Source organism: Magnolia sinica, chromosome 3, assembly GCF_029962835.1.
Source record: "Magnolia sinica isolate HGM2019 chromosome 3, MsV1, whole genome shotgun sequence".
NCBI classification, from domain to species: Eukaryota; Viridiplantae; Streptophyta; class Magnoliopsida; order Magnoliales; family Magnoliaceae; genus Magnolia; species Magnolia sinica.
Genome location: NC_080575.1, coordinates 29,198,475 through 29,220,386, shown reverse-complemented (window position 1 = coordinate 29,220,386; position 21,912 = coordinate 29,198,475). Strand labels below are relative to the sequence as shown.

At 39.7% G+C, this 21,912-nt stretch overlaps 1 protein-coding gene across 2 annotated transcripts in view; it reads right to left on the bottom strand.

The window, feature by feature from the left end:
* LOC131239753 (probable protein phosphatase 2C 33) overlaps positions 1-21,693 on the bottom strand; it is a 33,933-nt gene extending 12,240 nt beyond the window's left edge. The window contains exons 1-4 of one of the 2 annotated variants that reach the window (XM_058237609.1): positions 20,215-21,693; positions 17,168-17,557; positions 16,844-16,961; positions 11,511-11,746 (exon numbers count right to left, since the gene is read on the bottom strand). In XM_058237609.1, the coding sequence (XP_058093592.1) occupies positions 11,511-11,746; positions 16,844-16,961; positions 17,168-17,557; positions 20,215-20,472 (1,002 nt within the window). In that variant the 5' untranslated portion in view covers positions 20,473-21,693. The remainder of the gene's footprint in view (positions 1-11,510; positions 11,747-16,843; positions 16,962-17,167; positions 17,558-20,214) is intronic. The other variant, XM_058237610.1, reaches the window with a different exon arrangement.
* Between the last annotated feature and the right edge of the window lie 219 nt (positions 21,694-21,912).

Below are 21,912 nucleotides of genomic sequence, written 5' to 3'. Positions count from 1 at the left end.
ATTTAAATTTCATGTCCTACATCAAATTTGGTATCAGAGCTTAGGGTTCTTATAAGGGAATGCATTACATGTTTAGGGTTTAGTTGTTTATGTCCATTACGCATCAATTCTCATCATATATGGCGGTTTAGAGGTCCATAAACCCTGACATAAGCTGTTGAAATTTTCTGTTATCCCCTTATTTGAATTATTTTAGAAATTAACTTAGCTTTCTATTTCTAGGTTTAGAAACTTTCCTTTTCTGTTTTTAGAAACTAATTTTTTAGAAACTTCTTAATCTGTTTTTAGAAACTAATTTCCTTTCCTTTTTCTTTTTTAGAAACTAGTTTACTTTCCTTTTTCTTTTTTAGAAACTAACTTACGTTCTATTTTTAGAAACTTTCCTTTTTCCTTTTTTTAGAAACTAGGTTGTTTTTTTAGAAACTTTTCTAATTTGTTTTGTTTTTTAGAAACTTTCTTAATTTGTTTCTTTAGAAACTTTCCTAGTTTGTTTTTAGAAACTTTCCTTTTTCGTTTTTAGAAACTAGGTTGCTTTTCTTTAGAAACTTTCCTAATTTGTATTTTTAGAAACTTTCTTAATTTGTATTTTTAGAAACTTTCCTAATTTGTTTTTCTTAGAAACTTTCCTTTTTCGTTTTTAGAAACTAGGTTGCTTTTTTTTTAGAAGCTTTCCTAATTTGTTTTTTTTTTTTTAAGAACTTTCCTAACTTGTTTTAAAAACTTTCCTTTTTCATTTTTAGAAACTAGGTTGTTCCTTAAAGATAAAAAATAAAAAATAAAAAATAAAAATCTTATATTTTGACAACTATATTGCTGAATTTTAGTTGACACCCTACACTAAACACGGAACAACTGCAAGAGTCACTAAACAAGCTGTCCCAGAAGTTGGAGTCTTTGATTAAGCACTTGGATATGGACCAATACTTTGAACAACTTGATGTGCGCATTGCTTAACTTGGGACCTCCGCTGGGACAAACCCCACCATTGGGGTGGATGCCCAATCTCAGGCAGGTGGCCAGGAGGATAGACCAATGAATAGAGTTGGCCAAGGAATCAGTTATGGGCATGCACCCGTGCACCCACCCCATGAGGGACATCAAGACCACTATTTTGAGGGGTACAACATGTGCAGCCTTGTGGCTGGAGAGAGTGCACCAGAGGCTAGTGTACAGTTACCCACTGAGGTCATTCCAGTAGTGGATGAGTTTTGTGATGTTTGTCCTGATAATCTACCGGATGAGTCTCCCCCTAGGAGGGATATAGAGCACACCAGAACATGGGACACCGTAATATCTACAACCGAGTTTATGTTGAATAGTTCTATCGATAGGTCCACAAGTTCAAGTCCTCATGAAGTTGTTATTGGTTATAAACCTAAGAAACCTATTAATATTGTCCCTATGTCACTGTCCCATAGGTTGTCAGAGTCTGCAGAGTCTTTTGCGGATCACATTCATTCATAGCATCAAGAAATCAGGCAGAAGATCATGACTAGTAATTAACACTGCACATTTTCTGCAGACTAGCATAAACGTTTCAGAGGATTCAATATTGGGGACTCCGTGATGGGCGGTATCCTTCGAGGGTCGTTCGTAAGTTACACGCGCGTAGCACTGAACCCTTCAAAATTATAAAACGAAACGGTCTCAATGTGTATGAGGTAAATCTTCCACCGTCCATAGGAATTAGTTTCACATCCGATGTGGAGGATTTAGTTACTTTTCAGGGGACCACTAATACTTTGTCCGGCCCTTCGCCCACCCATCCTGATTCCTCATATTTATCCCTTGAACTATGGCCCCTTCTCGACCCATTTTCCCAACCTCTTACCTCCCATACCTACTCTTCCTCACCTTTCTTCTCAGCCTCTACCTCTCATACATACCCTTCCCGACCCATTTTCCCAGCTTCTATGTCCCATACCTACTCATCCCGACCCATTTTCCTAGCCTCTACCTCCCATACCTACTCTTCTTGACCTTTCTTCCCAACCTCTACCTCCCATACCTACCCTTCTTGACCCATTTTCCCAACCTCTACGTCTCATACCTACCCGTCCCAACCCATTTTCCTAGCCTCTACCTCTTATGCCTATCCTTCCCGACCCATTTTCCCAGCCTCTACCTCCTATGTGTATCCTTCTCGACCCATTTTCCCAGCCTCTACCTCCCGTACCTAACCTTCACACATCCAAAAAGGAAATAGAGGATATCCTAGACCATCAGATAGTTTCAACGTCGGATGGCGGGTTTCAGAAGTACCTAGTTAAATGGAAGTCACACCCAGCTTTAGACAGCACGTGGCTCACTGAGGAGGAGCTTCAGAGACTTGATCCTGACATCCTGGAGCGGTTCAGGAGTTTTATTTCGCCAGTGGTGAAATCTTCGCAACTGGAAAGAATTGATGGGGACATCACGCGCACAAGCGCACTCATGCTGCCCCCTATGCACGTACGCTAAAAGGGCCCCACCGTCGATCTGGATCGATGACGACGTCCAGGGAGCGCCTCCTAGTTAGAAGACGGAGTTTTGGTTCAAGAGAGTGGGCCTGATAGCCAAGAAAAACCCATCATGGGATCTCATGATCGTGGCCCACTAGTCGAATTGATTTCATATTTTAAGTTTTGTTTATATATGTTATTTAGAACATCGTGAACGCTTTAGATTTCTTTGATTGGTTTTTATTTTAGTTTACTCCATCGTCAAGTAATAGGTTGCGCACATGGCGCGAGTTTTGAGGTATAAGGTTTTTCCTATAAATAGGCACCCATTGTAATTCTTTTGATTCAATGAAGAATAATAAAAAATTGCTGCATTTTCATGCTCCTTTCCGAGTTATGAAAACCTAATTGGGTGCGAAGCCATCCATTCTTTGAAGAGCTAACTACCGTGGTGCAAAGCCAAATCCCAATTCGCCCCCACCTTCCATCCATATTTCTCCTCCTACAAGCATTCCATCTGCAAATCCATTAATAGTTGCAACTGTTTTTCTCTCTACGGCAGATTTTCAAAATCTAGCCATGCAAGAGGGCTGAAACTTCGGCGGAGCACCACGCACAAACCGTGCATCGGATTGAGTTAAGATTTGGGGGTTTTGGAATCCATCCCTGGCCGACCAGGGCCAAGGTGGCCTTTTTCTGAATAATGGGCCCCTCACACGTGCAACCGTGATCACACGCACTTGCATCTGGGCCATTGTTGCTGTCCGCGCGCGAGAACTGTCTTCCGGTTCAGGTTTTCTTCTTATTTTACCCTCTCATACCAGTTTTTCATAAACCCTAATCCTAGATTGCATTATCATTAATTTATTTGTCCCTTTTCTCACCCTAGGGTTCCTTGATTTGAAATTGGGGAATTCCTTGGATTAGGGATTGATTGTCATGCATATGTGGTTGATTTCTACTTTCCTTTGAGCATTGTTTGGTCCATAATTTTACTGATCCAGTCCTAGCCTGTGTACGCTTGGACCCGTGCAGATTCTCCTTTACTTGAATGTATGAGCTTTTGTGTGGGACGTGGAACTTTTATGTTATTATTTTTGAATTAGTGTGATCTAAGCCTGAAATCTTGCATATCATATTTAAATTTCATGTCTTGCATCAAGAACCCTAAGCTCTGATACCAAATTTGATGCAGGACATGAAATTGAAATATGATATGCAAGAATTCAGGTGTAGATCAAACTAATGCAGAACGATCACATAATAATTCCACATCCCACATAAGAGATCAAACATTCAAGTAAAGGGGATTCCGCACGGGTCCAGGCCTACACAGGCTAGGACTGGACAAGTAAAATTATGGACCAAACAATGCTCAAAGGAAAATAGAATTTAGCCACACATGCATAACAATCAGTCCCCCAATCCAAGGGATTCCCCAATTTCAAATCAAGGAACCCCAGGGCGAGAAAATGGGCAAATAAATTATGGAATATGCAATCTAGGGTTAGGGTTATGAAAATAGGTATAAACAAAAGGAAAATAGGAAGAAAACCTGAACCTGAAATAGCTCCCGCGTGCGGACAGCGGATCAGGGCCTGGTGCATGTGCGTAGGAGGCTGGCCACACGTGTGGTGGGGGCCTGAATCCCCAAACTGCTTCCTTGTCCTTGGTCGGCTGGGGGGACCTCAAACCCTCCAAGTTTTGTCGCAATTCGATGTGTGGTCGAGGCGCGGTGCTCCGTCGAAGTTTCAGCCCTCCTGAAGGGCCAGATTCTGGAACTGGCTGTAGAAAGGCGAACAGCTGCAAAACAAGCAGATTTGAGGCGAAGATGATGGTAGAATGGATGAAATAAGATGGAGGGGCAGATTGGGATACGTGGTTTCGCACCACGATAGTTAGCCCTTCGAAAAGAGAGGGCTTCGCACCCACGTGAATTTAGCCATTCGAAAAGGGAGGGCTTCGCACCCACTTGAATTTTTCCACTACTCAAAAACTCAGAGAGCAGAAAAACACGCAGGAATTTTTATTCAACTTCAATGATCCAAAAGAACTACAAGGGATGCCTATTTATAAGAAAACCATATACCCCAAAACTCGCGCCATGTGCGCAACCTATTACTTGGTGATGAAGTAAACCAAAATAAAAACCAATAAAAAAAAATCTAAAGCGTTCATGATGTTATAAATAACATAAATAAATAAAACCTAAAATATGAACTTAATCCGACTAGTGGGTCACGATCATGAGATCCCATGATGGGATTTTCTTGACTATCAGGCCCACTCTTTTGAATTAAAACTTCGTCTTCTAACTAGGAGGTCCTCCCTGGACGTCGTCATCGTGCCAGATCGACGGTGGGGCCATCCTTCGTATGAACGTGCGTAAGGGGGGCGACGTGCATGCGCCTGTGTGTATAATGTCCCCATCACACATTCTTTCGTTTCCTTTCCAGTTGTCAACGATTTCTCGGCGAAATATCGTGTATTGTCGATGTTCTAAAATACTGATAGATGGATGGTTTGATGGATACGATGGGATTGATGGGATGGTTGGACTGATTTTTTACAACAACACGTGCTTTAAGCCCCCCACTAAATGGAAACTTATGATGTATACATTCTTTTTGCAATTTCTTTTTATTCCTAATATGCAAATATATTGTATTTTAGCATCTCCTGAAGTTTCACTGAAAAATTTCACCGTATTTCCCATGTTTCCCCGCATTTCTAGTTATTAGCGATATCGATATTTTTTTTTGTATCCCCAACCAATGAAACTTGTAGCGATACCGATACTAACAAAAATAGGGTATTCCTTAGGAGTAAAATGATATAGGACAACTAACCAATTGCTCTAAAAGCTCGAACTGATAGAGCATAGTGAATCAATACATTTATCTCATTGCCCAGGGCCCCACATCCCATGGGTGGCCGAACCCCTTCGTGGGCCCCAATCACATGGGTTCCGCCTCACATGACCACCCACCTCACATGGGCCGCCCACCCCGAGTGTGACCTTGCATCCCACAGGCCACTCCACTCGAGCTCGATGTGAAAATGCCCATGCATTAATCACCCCGGTGAGGAGTCTCGAACACGAGACCTCCCGCTTTGATACCACTTTTATGTAGGACAACTAACCACTCGCTGTAAAAGCTCAATTTGATAGAGCATGACGAATCAATACCTTTATCACATAGCCCAAGCCCCACATCTGATGGGTTAGGTCCTCAAGCAAACCCCCCTCGTGAGCCCCACATCACATGGGTTCCACCTCACATGGGTTGCCCACCCCGAGTGTGCCCTTGCATCCCACAGGCCACCCCACTCTAGCTTGATGTGAAAATGCCCCTGCATTATAAAAGGAAATCAAAATATTGACAAAAATTCAAAAGAGTGCGAAGATTTGGCGGCAGAGGATGCCCGAATTAAGGCTTTGTTATGGAATAGTATGAAGCCTCAAATTACTAAAAATGTTATCTTTTTCAAGATAAAGAAGTCAGTCTGGGATGACCTGAATGAGATGTATTCATGGGAAAAGAATTTAATTCGGATCTACGAGTTACTTCAGAGTATTTTCTCTCTTTGACAAGGAGATAAGAGTGTTGGAGAGTATTTTTCTGCCTTGCTAGGCATCTGGGAGGAACCAAAATATATGAGCCCCCATCTACAGATTATGAGACTATACGACAACAAAGAAATGAATTTCATGTCGTCAAATTCCTCTCTAGTCTGTCTTGAGTTCGAGTTTGTCCGAGCTGAGATTCCTAAAGGTACTGAGATCCCATCTACCACCAAGGCTTTTGCTCATGTTCATTGTGCGGTTAGTGTACAAAGTTCATCTTCGTCAGATCGTTCTACATTTATGTCATCTGGTAGAAGAGATGGGGAAATCGTGGAGGCAGGCGCACTCATAGTGGTCGTGGTCATGGTAGAGTTGCAGGAAGATGTCGCTTTGGAGGTTGTCATGGCCCATGGTACAAATTCATGTGATAGTTGTGGCCATGATTGTGATAATCGAAAGTGCACTCATTGTGGTCTCAGTAACCACACAACAGACACATGTTGGGATCATATTGGTAAGCTTGCCTAGGCAAATCAAGTTCACTCCTTTAATGATTACACTAAGGGTTGTCTCTAAGCCCATCTCCGTTTCTAAGCCTAGTACTTTGGGTGATATAGTTGCATCATCCAAGGATTGTCAAACTTTCGAAGGATCGCCAAACTTCCGAAGGATCACTCCACCCATGTATCATCATCCACAACTACTCTCATGCAATCAGGTACCATTTATCTTGCATCATCTAATAGTGTACTCTGGGTCATTAACTCAGAAGCTTCCGATCATATGATCAATGAGCACATTGTGTTATCTTTATCTTAGTTAGTACAATCGTCATCCATATCTTATGTCGTATTAGCATATGGTACTCCAACCATGTGTTTGCGTTGGGTATGGCCTATCTTGCACCATCGCTTTCATTGTCATTAGTGTTTTACATTCCTAAATTTTCTTTGAGTTTGTTATTGGCAAGTAAGCTAACCAAGTCCTTAAATTGTTCTTTCACATTTTATCATTTTTGTTGTGAATTTCAGGATCTAAAGATGGAGATGATGATTAGTGAGAGCATTAAGCAAATGCACTCTTATTACCTCGATCGTGAAATAACTGGAGCTCAACATATGTCTCTCCTCATCAGTGGCATTCCAAGCTTGGTCATCAGTCCTTTAGTATTTTGAAAGGTCCAATCCCATCATTATCGCATGTGTCTAGGTTAGAGCATGGGGCCTGTGAGTTGAGTAAACACTATAAACTATCTTTTCTTCATTGTCTAGACAATAAGTGATAAACATTTTAATTTAGTACATTTTGATATTTGGGGTCCAGTTCATCTTGATGGTTTATCTATTTTCAAGTACTTTTTTATTTTTTGTGGATGATTATCCTCATATGACATGGTTTATATTATGAAAGATTGATCAGAAGTGTTTTCTTGCTTCAAAGAATTTCATATGAGAGCGCAAATTCAATTCAATTCAATTCTAGGGTTTGTGTTCTGCATTCATATAATTCTAGAGAATATTTATCTCATTAATTTAATTCATACTTTTCATCTTATGACATTATTCACCAAACTTCATTTGCAAATATACTACAACAAAATGGAGTAGAGAAATGTAAGAATCGTCGTTTACTTGAAGTTGCTAGAGCCTTATTGTTGAATATGAAGGTTCTGAAAATATTTTGGAGCTATGCAATCTTAATTGCACTATTTAATGAATTGGATGCCTTCATATGTCCTACATGGGAAGTCACCTCTCTCTGTCTTGTGTCCTCATATTTCCTCCTACTCTAGTCCTCCCATGGTGTTTGGTTGTGTATCAGCTTAATCATTTTTATGATTAGTTTGAACAAAGGGTTATCAAGTGTATTTTTCTTGGATACTCCAGTACCTAATGGGGATCAAATGTCATAACCCAGTCTCCTGAAAACGTTGTGTCACCCGATGTCACATTCTTTGAACAAATTCCACATTTCTCTAAGGGGTTTGAAGAGAGCTCCATAACTACTCTTCCCATTGTACCGGATACTATTGGAACTGGGAGATGTTTATGGAACATGCAAATTGGCCTTTACAGGTTTACTCCTAACGTCGAGGTATTTCCATAATGCTAACAGTGGTCCATAATGGCCACCACCGTTACCTTTACAACATAGGTTGTAACAACTATTACAGCCCCCATAATGGCCATTGTGGTCTCTTTAAAAAAAATAAAAATTGAAAAACCTATATTTTCCCGGTAACTATGAAAAAAAAAAAAAAAAAAAGTCTAAAAAACCTGCATTTGTTCCGTAACAGACCATTACAAGATTGTTATGGCCTTTACAGGGGATGTAACCAGCCGTTATTGGCAGTTACTGGCCTTTTTTTTTCCATAACGACTATTACAACCGTTATGGCCCCGTAACATGTAACAGTTGCCACTGTTACCTTTATGTAACGGCCATTACAGCATACCGTGATAGACATTCTAAACACGGAGATAGAGTTCATGTGATCATGACTTTTACCAATCCTCATGTCCTGTCAAAAGATCATCATTCTTTTGAGCCCTTGCCTCCGCCATCATATGAAGGTAATCTACCCATTGCTCTTTGTAAGGGTATTCATTCATGTACACGCCATCCTCTTTCTAACTTTGTCTCATTCGGTAGTTTTTTTTTTCTCTTTTTAACTTGAAAGATGACAAAAAATTTATTAACAAATGCCGAAAAGATGCAAAACTATACAAAGAGCAAGGAGCAAACAACCACCCGAACTAATTATAAAAAGAATTATAAAAAAAAAAAAAAAAAATGAAAGAAGGGAGAAGAAGAAGAAGAAGAAGAAGAATGAACACACCTTCCCCCCAACAAGAGGCCCATTCAATGACCAGGCCCCTTGTTCTTAAGACAACACACCTAGGAGAGTGACTCAAATTACTAAAGCATCTCTCATTTCTTTCTTCCCAAACCGACCAAAGACCCGCCAAGAGACAAAGCTGCCATTTATCTTTCAATGCTTTTACACTCTCCACCTCATGTCAAGACATAATGAATAAATCGATAGAATTAGGTGAAGCCCGACAAACTTTGAACTTGGACAGGATGCTATTATACAAGAAGCTAGCAATCGGGCAATGAAGGAAGAGATGATCCACCCACTCTGAATTGGCCATGCACAACAAACAAATATTTGGGAGAACCATTCTCCGTTTTCGGAGATTATCCACATCAGGACCCTTCTTCCAACCAAGCGAATTCATCTATCTTCCAACCAACCGTAGACATTCCATAGAACTAAGTGACATCTTGGCTAGGGCATCATCTCTAAACCATTTCTCTAGTCCCTTAGTTGCTTCTCAAATAGTAAGATAAATTATCCATGGCTTACTGATGGAGCTATTGGCTAGAAATTGAATAGCAATAAGAAGGATGATCATATATACCAATTTGAGCTTCAATTTCACATATTTACATCCATAAAACTAGATAAAATCCTCAACAGAAGCAGTAAATAGATCAAACAAAGATAAATATGTGGAGTCACACCACAAAGAAAATCCACTGGGCCAGGCCCAGGCCAAAAAATATCAAAATGTTGAACACACCCAACCCAACAGGCATGGCCCAATCGGTTCAAAATCCGGGCCTGAACCATCCCCAAGCCTGCCCATTGCCACTCCTACTGATTGGGTGTCTACAATCTGACCTGAGCCTCCATTTGGGCTGCCCAAGTTGACTTACTAGTTAGTCCCATATACCAATTTCATTGAAATCCATATTGATCCAGCCACCTATTCCCAATAGGGCACAGGACCAGCAATCAACCAACTATTAAGTCATAAAATGTGAACAATTATCAAGTCCACACCAACCGTAGGAGGTTAACGAAAAGACTATATGGGCATTTTCTTGACCAAACTCGGTTGGATCAATGTTGCATGACTTTTTCTACGGAGGAGAGTGATGCGTCCAGGCCATGCATACGACAGAACCTGCAATTCGATGGACTGTGGCTTCCACTCATACCAATTGGATAGTAGTTCAGTCCACTTGGATGGTGTTCCAGCCCATATTATATCACCGATTGCTAACTTGAGGTTTGTATACACTATACAGACATTGCAGCTATATAAAGACATATGGATCTATGAAAAAGAGCATATGATGATATGTAGAGGTCTAGTTAGAGTCTCAATAACACTACATGTGTTTTATATGTCATACAGCTGCAGAAAATTAGTATTGTATATCCACTTGTCTGCAGACAAATAGGATTGTATACCCACCGTACAGCATCGTATGTCATTATGGGTTGTACACAAGAGGCATACACATGACATAAAAAGATATTGAATAGAATGTGGCATCTTCGTACCAATTGATTGGAATTAAATAGATATTCCATGTTTTGATTTGGATTCTTTTGCAGCAAGTAGACGAGGTCACTTTATGTGGAACGATATGGTTTTATATTTGGTTTCTGAATTAAATGTAACCAATAGGCTTCTTTTCAAGGCTTTTTGGTAATAATAGAGAGATTTATGTAAATATGGCTAATACAAGTGGACTTATGCAAGTTAGCAATGATTATTTTGAATGAAGAATGCTGTTTATGATTATTTTGAATGAAGAATGCTTTTTCTTCCTGATTCTAGCGATAGGTTTCAATTATGCTGGTCTGAATCCCCAGAAACCCCTTCTGTGCGATACCTTAGGGTTTTATGTAGAGAAATTCTACATATTTATCTTTTAATTGCATTTTTTTTTTAGTTATTGCTAATTCGTAGGGTGACCAGCAACAAATTGTCCCATAGAACTCTTATACCATTGAAAAATCCAGAAATATGTCAAATAAATGGCAAGGAAACTGCACCAGCATCAGAGTAGGAATCTCATTACACTGGGTTTCTCATCTCACCAGTCACAACTCTCGTTTGACAATATATTTGTTATATTATCGTTTAACAACCCAAGTATAAATAGACTTCCTTGCAGTCTTTGAAGTACTCATTGCCCTGAAGATTTTATTGTCACCATAAAAGGAATTTGTTAGTTTTTTAAATAAACAACATGAGAAAATTTCCTTTTTGAATTGTGTAGGTTGTTAACAACAAACCCTTCTAGTGTTCCTTGAGAAGTATTCGATATAATGGGTATTTTGGTGAGGTTCAAACTCCTTTCAAATCTACATTGTGAGAAATATGAAGGCATTGTTTATGCAAACTGTTCAGCCATATAAGGCAGCAAGTACTATCACAAAGGATTTCCTTTTTCTGCAGATAAATAAGAGCTTGCAATGCACATTTGGGTATTTGTAAAATCTATCTAACCATTTGTTCCCAGCTTATTTAAAAGACATCCAAGTAATTGCGATGCCAAATAAGTTTATCCTCAAGCAAGTCTACGGAGTAAAAGTTACTCTTTTTTTCTTTTTCACACCTAGGAGTTTGTTTTTATGCCTGACATAGCTGGATAGAAAAGAGAGAGGATCAAAAGATAGAAGTTTGATTTTCCCTTACCCCATCAGTGGCCAACACGATGAATTCATCCTTTTCCGTGAGGCGGCGATAGGAAATTTCTGGTACAGAAATTAAACCAAAATCCTTGAGGCAGAAGTCACCAAAAGCCCTCGCCATTGCCAGGCCTGGGGAATCATTGTTAGGGAGCCAAACTCGAGCTACCTCTGGCTCATCCTGAAGGGCAAACACCCGCCCTCTGCATTGCCTGATCCTCTCTGCCTCCCCTGTGAGAAAAACTAAAAAGGAATTAAATACATGAATAATTTACTTTTTCCTCAAAGTTGCATCACTGTTGAAAATTATTTCCCAATAACAGATATAATGGAAAATTACGGAGTAAAAACGTTAACTTACATAGTTTGTAAAAAATGAGCAAAAAATTAGCTGCAAATAGAGAGCTTTCTGGACATTTTCACAAAAATTATAGATCTTTAAACTTATGTTGGAAGAGGGAATTGACTATGACTGCATAAAGTATTGTTGACTGTATAGAGAAAAAGGTAGTGAAAAGCCTGGCCATTTGGAAGTTATTAACTCTTGTGTTCTCGATTTCTTCAGCTTCTTGCCACACGGGCCCTCTGTGGTCTTATGGGGTGCCGCCCAAGGTTGCAGCATTTGGGTGGCTAGTGGGTCGGAACAGAGTTCTGACAATTGACAACTTGAGAAAAAGAGGATTACCAATCACAAATGTGTGTCTTCTCTGTCTAAGAGCGAAGGAAACAGTGAATCATCTCTTTATTGACTGCTCCTCCTCCTTGAATATTTGGTGGAGCATCCTTCATATGGCTGGAGTATCATGGGCAATGCCCAATTTTGTGGATCAGCTATTCTACAGTTGGCATGCGGAGCCAGGAGGAGTTCTAGGAAAAAGAAATGGAGAACCCTTCTCTTGGCCGTCTTGTGGGCTGTGTGGGCTGAAAGAAACAATCGATGCTTCCGGAATCTTAGAATTTCTTCGGCAACAATTTTTCTTCAGGGTGTTGGTCCTCTTTAGGGACTGGGCCCTGTAGCTTAGCTTTTCCAGGGTTTATAGCCAGACGAGGCCGTATTTTGTATTTCTTTCCCTTCTCTTTTAGTGTTTTTCTTTCTTTGTTCCTGTGTCTCTTTCTGTTCTTTTTAGTTTCTTTTTTGTAGTCTTTCTTTCTTCGATGAAATTCTCATCTTTCAAAAAAAGTAAAAAACAAAAAGTGTCCCTAAACCAGTCTGTCTTATAATTCAAGTCCCAGTTTTTTTTCCCTTTTTCCCTAAAGTAATTTCAAGCATATTTAGGAGAGCTACTGCCAGTTCGCTTTTCAATAGGATAAGAAGGATTTTAAGCACAGAAAGAAAAAAAAAAAAAAAGGAATAAACAGGCAGACTGCAGTTCCCAAGGTATCTGTGCAGAGCATAAAAGATAAATATTGTAGAAATGATCCAAAGAGAGGACAGATAGCATCAGGAAATCTTCAACAGAGGTAGTTTTCTGCCCTTGAATTGAATTTACTCATCCTGTACAATAATTAATTCTTTCTCAGGCTGATGGCTTTTTCTTTTCTTTTTTTGAATATTTAAAAAAAAAAATCAAAAATGGTAAAAAAAAAAAAGAAGAAGAAAAAAATAGAAAAAAATTAAGAAAAACTATGTATAATTACTACAAGTGATTGAATTGGGTTTATTTACCTATTTTATTGTAGTTCTGTTTGACTATTAGGCCATCTATACGTTGAGTTATATTATATTAAATATAACAAAACAAATTTAAATAATCAACAATTTACACTAAGAAAGAATTAATTATTGAAAACTACAAATATAGAAATTGTATTGATAACTTGAATCTTGATGAGTTGATGCATACAATACAAGTTACGACTTACAACTTATTACAATCTACAAGAAACTTGACTGTTGACCATTATGCCATGATTATGCAATTATGCCATTGCATAATCATGGCATACTTTAGTATGCCATGGCATACTTCCTGCATGGCATATGCGACCATAGCATGAGCAATCTGAACCATGGTATGCGATTATGCGATCACATATGACAACACTCATGTAAGATAGACTTAGCACTCCTGTATTTTTTATGTTAGCATAATGTTTAAAGTTTTATGTGTGTAAAAAAATTGACTTACGGCCATTTCGTATGGCCTGTATTGTAATGGCAATAAGGCTAGCTGTTACAGCCAACATTTACTGACCAATAAGGAAAGAAAATACAAAAGGTGTCGTTGTTGATGAGCCAACAGAATTAGTGGCCCCCTTGTCACTCCAACCCCCCGAATGGTACAAAAAAGACATTGTGACAGACACATGCTTCATCAGCACAGGCAACATCAAAGTCCAGGAACATCACCAAAGAGATAATAACCGAGCCTTAACTAAAACCAGACGCTCCTCAGGCGTTAAAAAATTCCACCCTTGATACTTCCCAGAAATTCCAGTCTCACCATGGCCCAATAAATCATTGAGGTCGCAGTATCTTTTGACACATTCAATGGATGACACTGTATCTCAAGAATCCTCTCATTTCTTTTTTCCATGTGTTCCACATAATAGAGTAAGATAACATTTTCCACAGCACCTTCCTATAAGACCCTTTACTGACCTTTGCATCACCCAAGCTACACCAAACGTATCAAGAAAATGCTCCCACAGTTCCCTAACTAAGGAGCAGTGTAGAAACAGATGATCAATGAATTCCTCGTCTTTCCAAAATGTGAAACATATATTTGGCATGGAAAACTTCCTCTTCTTTTATTGAAGGGTAGATATTTATTAATGAAGAAGAAATTCAATATATATATATATATGAAGAAGAAAGAAACAAACAAAAAACGCAACAAAAAAGAGGCAAAAATTACAATACAACATGGAGAATCATCTCCTCCACAATGGACAACGAACCAATGCTGGCGCCTGCCTTGGCTAGGGAATCATCCCTATCATTTGCCTCCCTGATCATTCTTGAAATTTTCACTCGCTGATTGTCAATTAGATTGAGCACCTCCTATATAATATTTTCCAACCTCTAGGGGTACACCTTTGGATTCACCCAAGAGATGACATTTGCAGAATGTCCCACGAAGATCACCCAGAAAAAGTAACTGCCTGTCACTTGAATCGCATTGAACCGAGCTGCTGCCACCGCATGGTTGGAGTTGGCAGTGATAAAAGGGCCCAGAAAATCTGCTAGCAAGCTCCCACTGCTCTTAAAGATTGTGCCTCCCACTCCCGCCAGCCTAGGATTGCCTAAAGAACATTTGTCAAAATTGATTTTCAACCACCCTTCCAATTGCAGAACCCATCTAGCATTTGGAGTCTTTTCCCGCCATGTACATAACAATGTTTCCCACTTGAACTGCAACATCTGTCTAGAAATGCTTCTAAAATTGCTACCAAATCTGACCCACTCGAAGCAGATTTTGAAGATACAATCAATCAGCTCTTGCACCCCCCAAGATTTTCCCTTTAAAATATAGTCTCCTGTTTCTTTCTAACCAGACTGTCCAGATTACAAAACAGAAGGTGGCAACCCAGATCGGCATTTTCGTGAAGACTCATCGCTTGCCAAATTCACTCAGGACTCCACCCTAAATCTTTATAACCACCATGCAACTTACGAAGAGATGATTAACATCCTCCTCTGGCCAGCAACACATTACGCATCTGTTTGGAAGGCCATCCCTCTGCATTTCAGCTAATCCACAGTAAGAGGCTTCCCGAGACATGCCAACATTTTCAGTGGGAGGCGGAGCTTTCCATTATCTCAAGAATTGGGTGAGAGAGACAGGGAGGGAATCATATACATTGTATTGAAAAATGCATACATTGTGGCTGAAACGGCTGCTACTTAACAGTAATGGTGATGCTCATCACGCAATACAGGGCCATAGCACCCACTAGGAAAAAATAAAAATAAAAATCCATCACAGACCTATAATGGTCATAACAGCCGGAATGGGTCGATACGGACCGATATGGGCCCGTAAGGAGCCAATACAGGGCAGATATGAGGATGATACATTTTTTCTTTAAAATAAAAAATAAAAATTGACTTACGGCCGTTACGACCTGTATCGCAGTGGCAATAAGGCTGGCTGTTACAGCCAGCATTACTGTTATTGAATACCTTGATCATGTAAAATATCAACTAGAGTGTGTACCAAATACCAAATAAACACCGTCTACTTGTGGACACCATATATGTTTATCTTGCCCCTTTCTTGCAATGAAGATCTGCTGCAGCCATTCCATCATCTTGCCAAAACTAACAGTTTCCAAGTCTTTCAGATTTCATCTAAGGGTGGGGCTCCATACATTCGAGCTAACAATTTCCGAAACTTTCACATTTCTTGTAAGTTCCATTCAATCAAACCACCGCACTGCACCTTCGAAACATCTGATCTACACAGCTGTCCATGTGATCCATGATCTTGAATGGGTCCCTGAATTCTTCATGCAGAGGAGACTCACTGTACCATACATCTAGTTTCAGGAATCCCCAAGGCAAGCTTCCTCTTCTTCAGGTTATCTAGTGTCAGGAACATATTAGCCATGGGCGTTCAAGAAAAGGCTTCCACTGTAGGTGAGCCGTGTGTGGGAATTGCACCAAACCTTCGACCACAAAGGCCTCCTACCATCACTACCAACACATTCGTAATAGAAGGATTTTGAGGTAAAATGGCCTTTCTGATCCATCTTCATACTTTTTCATGATGATTACTGTGCAGTGTGGACCACCTGGGCTCCATTGAGCATCCCCAACAAAACATCCGAGCACACTATTTCTTTATCTTTGAGATTTCTACAAAAGTGACATTCCACGCCACTTTGCCACTAATCAATTCATAAAACTCATTAACAGGGTCCCTTTTCTGGCTAGAAATTGCAAATAAGTCCCTTTTTGGGGTAGCAATTGCAAATAAAGCCAGAAACAATGAATACAGGCACTCCTGCCCTACCCAAGGATTTTCTCAGCAACCCACCCTGTTCCCACACCAACCTTAAACCAAACACCCTCATAATACAAATATCTTTGAGATTATTTGAAAAATAATTTTGTAGCAAGAAATACTAAATAATAAATATGAAGAGCAGCCCGTCCCCGTGTGTGTGTGAAGATGAAATGATGGTGTTTCAGACAGCAAAATTACAGCCAAATTTTTGCACCTAAAATAGCCAAGTCATAAGGCAGATCTGCATCTGTTTGATCTGTTAACAGTCACTTATTAGTTATAACTTAGGCATGACATAAAGAAGAGAAGTTCAAAGATGCTAAGACAGTATTAAACTTGAGTCAACACAAATATCAAGTGCATTTACAGAGGAAATGGAGAGACTAACTTGGAAGATTTGGCTTGAGGTCCACAGTCAACTGAACTGCAACCAGAGAGTCATCTTGATCTCTTGTACCCAGTATGGCTCTTGAGTCACCAATGTTTCCAATTATAAGGTCCTGACCCTACAGAATAGCAGCGAGAAATAAGATCAAGAAAAAGTTTTAAAAGGAGGAGGAGAAATGCATATGCAAGTTTGACATTGCTTGATTGTGCAAACAAATTTTTGTAAATCCACAGTGGTCAGATTCGCCTGTTCTCCTTTTCTTTTTCTCCCTCTTATTTGTATCTGCAAACTATTGAATCAAATTTTCTCAAAGCACATTATTACCTGCTTGACCAAGGTCACCGCTGTTGTTCCACTGCAGAAGCAATCTATGCTCGGATGAAGCCTCAGCTCCTTATCCATAACTTTGAAAGCCTTCATAAAAGACTCTTTAAGTGTCAGAAAGATCTCTGGATGTTTCTCTTTCTCTTCAAGATCCACGGAAGCCCTCAGTTCGTCATCCATGAATAAAGAGGTAGTTTCTTCAGAGTTCATACTTCCTGCTGCACTGCTGTTGTTCTCCCTCAACCCGTCATCGCCACCTATGTTTACTTCCCAATGTGCACTGAGCTTCAGGGGAAGAGAATCCCTCACTCTCCTCGCAACAAAATGACCATAGGGACCATGGCCATCAAAAACCCCACAGAAAACTGTATCTGTTCTTGAACCAAAATTCTGGAGAAAAGCAGTCACCAGTTTCAGTTAATGGATGAATGTAATTATCTAGCAATTGCATACAAATGGACATGGTCACAAACACATGTACCCCAGGCTTGACTGATACTAGATGGACAGAAATTTTAAATGCAAGATAAGATGAAAGTCTAAAATCAGCATTTACTGATTTCCGAGCCAATTTCAAGTTTTAAGCAATTTCACGTAGTATGAATCATCTTTACAAACTATTACAAGTAGCAATATGAGAGATTGTCCAATTTGACTTAGGGACAGCATGTAGATACAACAGTGTTTTTTTTTTTTAAAGAAAAAAAAGACAGCACATAGATACATCTTTTGTACAGACATTCATATTCGCCTTTTTTTTTTTCTGAAAAGACATCATATTGGCTAACTCCATATTGATACCATAAAATAATAACAATGAGTCCTATTTCCGAAGGAATCAATGATAAGATAGTCAATAGGAGTAACAACAGAATGACTAAGGGGTTGTTTGGATGCAAGGAAACCTTTGCTGAAGGCAAACGTATCCATGGATAGTGAAGGCTTCCCAATTTTTGGATCCTTACATATTGGGGAAAAAGGGCTACCAATTGGACAAGGATTTCTACAAATCGAATATTAGGCTCATCCATGGAAGAAGGAATCCACAAAAATTGCTATTCCACATCCCTACTACAACCATATTCCAACAGATGCAAACCAACAGTACATAGCCCACATTTTGGGAGAATGCATGTTCATATTTTAGGGCCCACTCAGTTCATGGACCGGATCTCATGCACATATTCCACAGATCAACTCTTCGATATATGCTCCTGCAGTAAAATTTTGAATTTTCAATCACAAACATGACTTCTGGGAGATAAGAAAGGATACAAGGACTGTTGTGCATAATCTAGAGAAAGGAAGGAGCCATTCTGTTTCCTCAAACACAGAATCATGTTAAAGAGAACAGCAAAGAAATAAAAGAACGATTTTTGTTCAATGGGACATAGAAATGAAAGAAGATTTTCTAGTTTCCCACCAAAAGCTACATGTGATGAAATATTCGAAAGATAGGATAAATTTTGGGCCAAATGCAAAAGTGAATCCAACTCCGCAGAGAAGCAAAAAAAAGAGTGCCTGAACCAGATATCGTTTAACAGACTCAGCAAGAAATGACAATATTCCCGCTCAACCGATCAGTATACCTTGTTAGTTAACAAAATAAAAAATAAATAAAATAAAAAGATCAGATTAAGAATACTAAACCAAAATAGCATTCTTAAGAGGATACATGAAATCCAGGAATCAAGAAATAGGAATTGTAAATGAAAAGGAAGAGATGTGGGAATCATTTGGAGAGAAGGCAGTCAACTTTGTTCAAACAACTAATCAAACTAACTTGGGGTAAGATGTCCTACAAATTCAACCCAAATAGAGGCTGGCAGGCTGCTTTAGTCAATTCCAAAAGTTTTTCATTTCTGAGAAGGAAAAAGGAAATTAATTCATTCTCAATCAGAATATGGTGGCAGTCTATGGATGTTGTATGTGCCAAAGGGATGCAGAGTGTGTCAAGCATGTCTTCCTTCATCTTCCCTTTGTAGCTAGTTTGTGGGGATGGTGCTTTCATCAGTATGAAGTTATGTGCATGATGCCTGAATTGATGGTGTCACTCCTTGAGAGGTATAAGGCGGGACGAAGAGGTAGCAGGGGCAGTATGCTAACGAAGCTTAGTTTTCTCACGGTGTTGTAGGCAATCTGTAAAGAGATAAAAGGTTGAACATTGTTGAATAGAAGCAAATCAACTATCTCCAAGTGTGTGCGAGAGTTAAGTTTTGTAAGCTCCTGGGTGTTTCTCCGAAGGATTTACTGGGTGATTCTGCCAGGAATTGGGTGTGTTTTCTTTTGTAATGTTTCAACCAATTTCCCACGAGTTTTTGCAATAGAATTTCTTGCCACCAGTCAAAGGAAAAGGGAAATTAATTTATTCCAAAAAAGTACAAAAGATGACATATCAAGAAACCTATGGTAACATGGAGAGATGGACGAGAAAAACATCATGAAACAATGCATAAGAGAACTTTTCCTAGATCTATATTTGCCTTAAAGAATCTCAAAAACGTCTCAAACAAAGGAAAGGCAAATGTATCAACCAGTTCATGCTGATATAAAGCTTGAGAGGTCCAAACAATTCAAAGAAAGCGAAAGATTGGCTGCCACCCATTAACCTGATAAAAGCATCTTACTATGGCAGATCTGACAAATTACCCAAACCCATAGATTATGGGTGCATATGGATTATATGAATTGAATTGAACTCCAATAACAGCTCAATTCTGTAAAGTGGAAATGATCAAAGTGGGGCTATCCCCAATCCATTAATAATGGACTACCACCCACATTCAAATCAAAATTGTATCTTATCCAACTTGAAATGCACAATCACTTCCACATTGGTCCTCTTTATTTCCATATTAAATTTGAATATTGCAATCAAGTTCTTGTGTGCATCACCCTGTAGACTTCCTAGAAATTCAAACTGGAAATATTCAAGAAGCCAGATATTTACCAGCATCATACAGAATAAGCCAAAGTTGACATATAATCATAAAAACGTCCACATGAAAAAGCAAATAAGAGAATAGTGTGACAGGTAAAGAACAAACCTCCCAAACGATCATGGCATCCTGGTTGGTCCCTTTCCTTCCTTGTTGGGTGAACATGGAAGCGACCCCACTAGCCCCATTCAAGAACATTCTACCAGGGACCCTGTGCAGCTGGTCTTCTTCTGCCTTGGAAACAAACGAGGAGTTTCTCATCCCTTGCTTTTTCCTCGATTTCCTCCTCTGCTTCCCGACCCCCGAAGCAGATGATGTAGAATGCGGGAGAGAACTTCTCCCATCCACCGATAGGCAGGACCCCATCCTGAGGGCCCTGATGATACTTAGTAAACACTCCAGACCAGCTGTACAGTTAAATCCCCTGTTTCCAGTAGATGAATCCGTCTGAACACAAGGAAAAGAACACCTTCTCCTCTCCTCACACTGCCCAAATATCTACACACCCTAGCCGACAATTGGAGTGGAAATGGAAATCTTCGCAATTTAGCAACTGTCAACAGCACGTCAAAATGCAAGATCTTAAAGAATCCAATCCAATTCTTGGGTTCCTATATTTATTTGTGAAGAGAAAGTGGAATTCCACGCACTTTCATTCACATACCCAAATTGGAAAATGAAGCTCAAACTGACGAAAGTCTTCTTTCCTAAGCTTCCTGTCTGGCTTTTCTGAATTCTGATTCACAGCCAATACGGCCTGAGGAGATGATAAAACTAATAGATCAACAAATATCAATCTCCACCACCAGCTGCCTTCAATCCACAAAGGGCAAACAAAAAGAAACGAAAACAGAGTCAAGGAGCAGGAATTCAATCCCACGACAGAAAACTGACCGAAATCGGTGCAAACCCACACTTCTATCCTCAATCTTCACAAATCGACGCAATTCCCCAAACTTTCCCACTCCAGCATCAAATCAGCTTCAATAATTCCCAATCAGGCAATGCAAATTCAACAATTCATCATAAACAACCATCACGGATCTCGATCTCAGACCCTCCACAACAAAATCCAACGGCAAACCAAATCGACAGATCAAAGATCCCAATCTCCACCCTCACAGAACCAACCGCGACAAGAGAAATCAAAAATATATACAGAATCAAGCTCCAGAATACAAAATCAACAAAGGAAACCCCCAAATTGATCGATCCAAAGCAAAATTAGATCGGGAAAAGGGGAAAAAACGATAAGAAAGTCAGTCAGGCAGGCATGTGCCACAGATCCAGATGCATGCAGTTCGAGATCGAGAGAGAGAGAGAGAGAGAGCTCTGCCGGTACTACTGCTGCTGCTGCTGATTGCTACGCTGGAAGAGATGCATGGGTCATTTATCCAACGCCTCTCTCTCTCTCTCTTGTTTTCTTTTCTTTTTCTGCGGGCGGAAGAAAAATTCAGAAGAGATAGGAAAAGAGAGGAGAAGGAAACTTCGCTTTCGAGCTTCTGGATGCTTGACCTATTCTCACATATTCCATTTCCACTTTCATTGCATCTGTTTCTCGTTTTCCTATCTCCCCTCTCTTTTCTTTTCTTTTTTCTTTTTTTCTTTTTTATCTTTTCCTCGATCTTTTATCTTTTTATCTTTCCACTTGCTGCCGTTTTCCGCTCGTCTTATCCGGAAACAGCGATCCCCGTACACACCTGGCCTCGCCATTTTTTTTATTTTTGTTTTTTGTATTTAATGGAAAATCGTCAAGTGCAAAGGATTTCAATGTAATGGTCGTGGAAACGACGTCTGTCGGCTCCA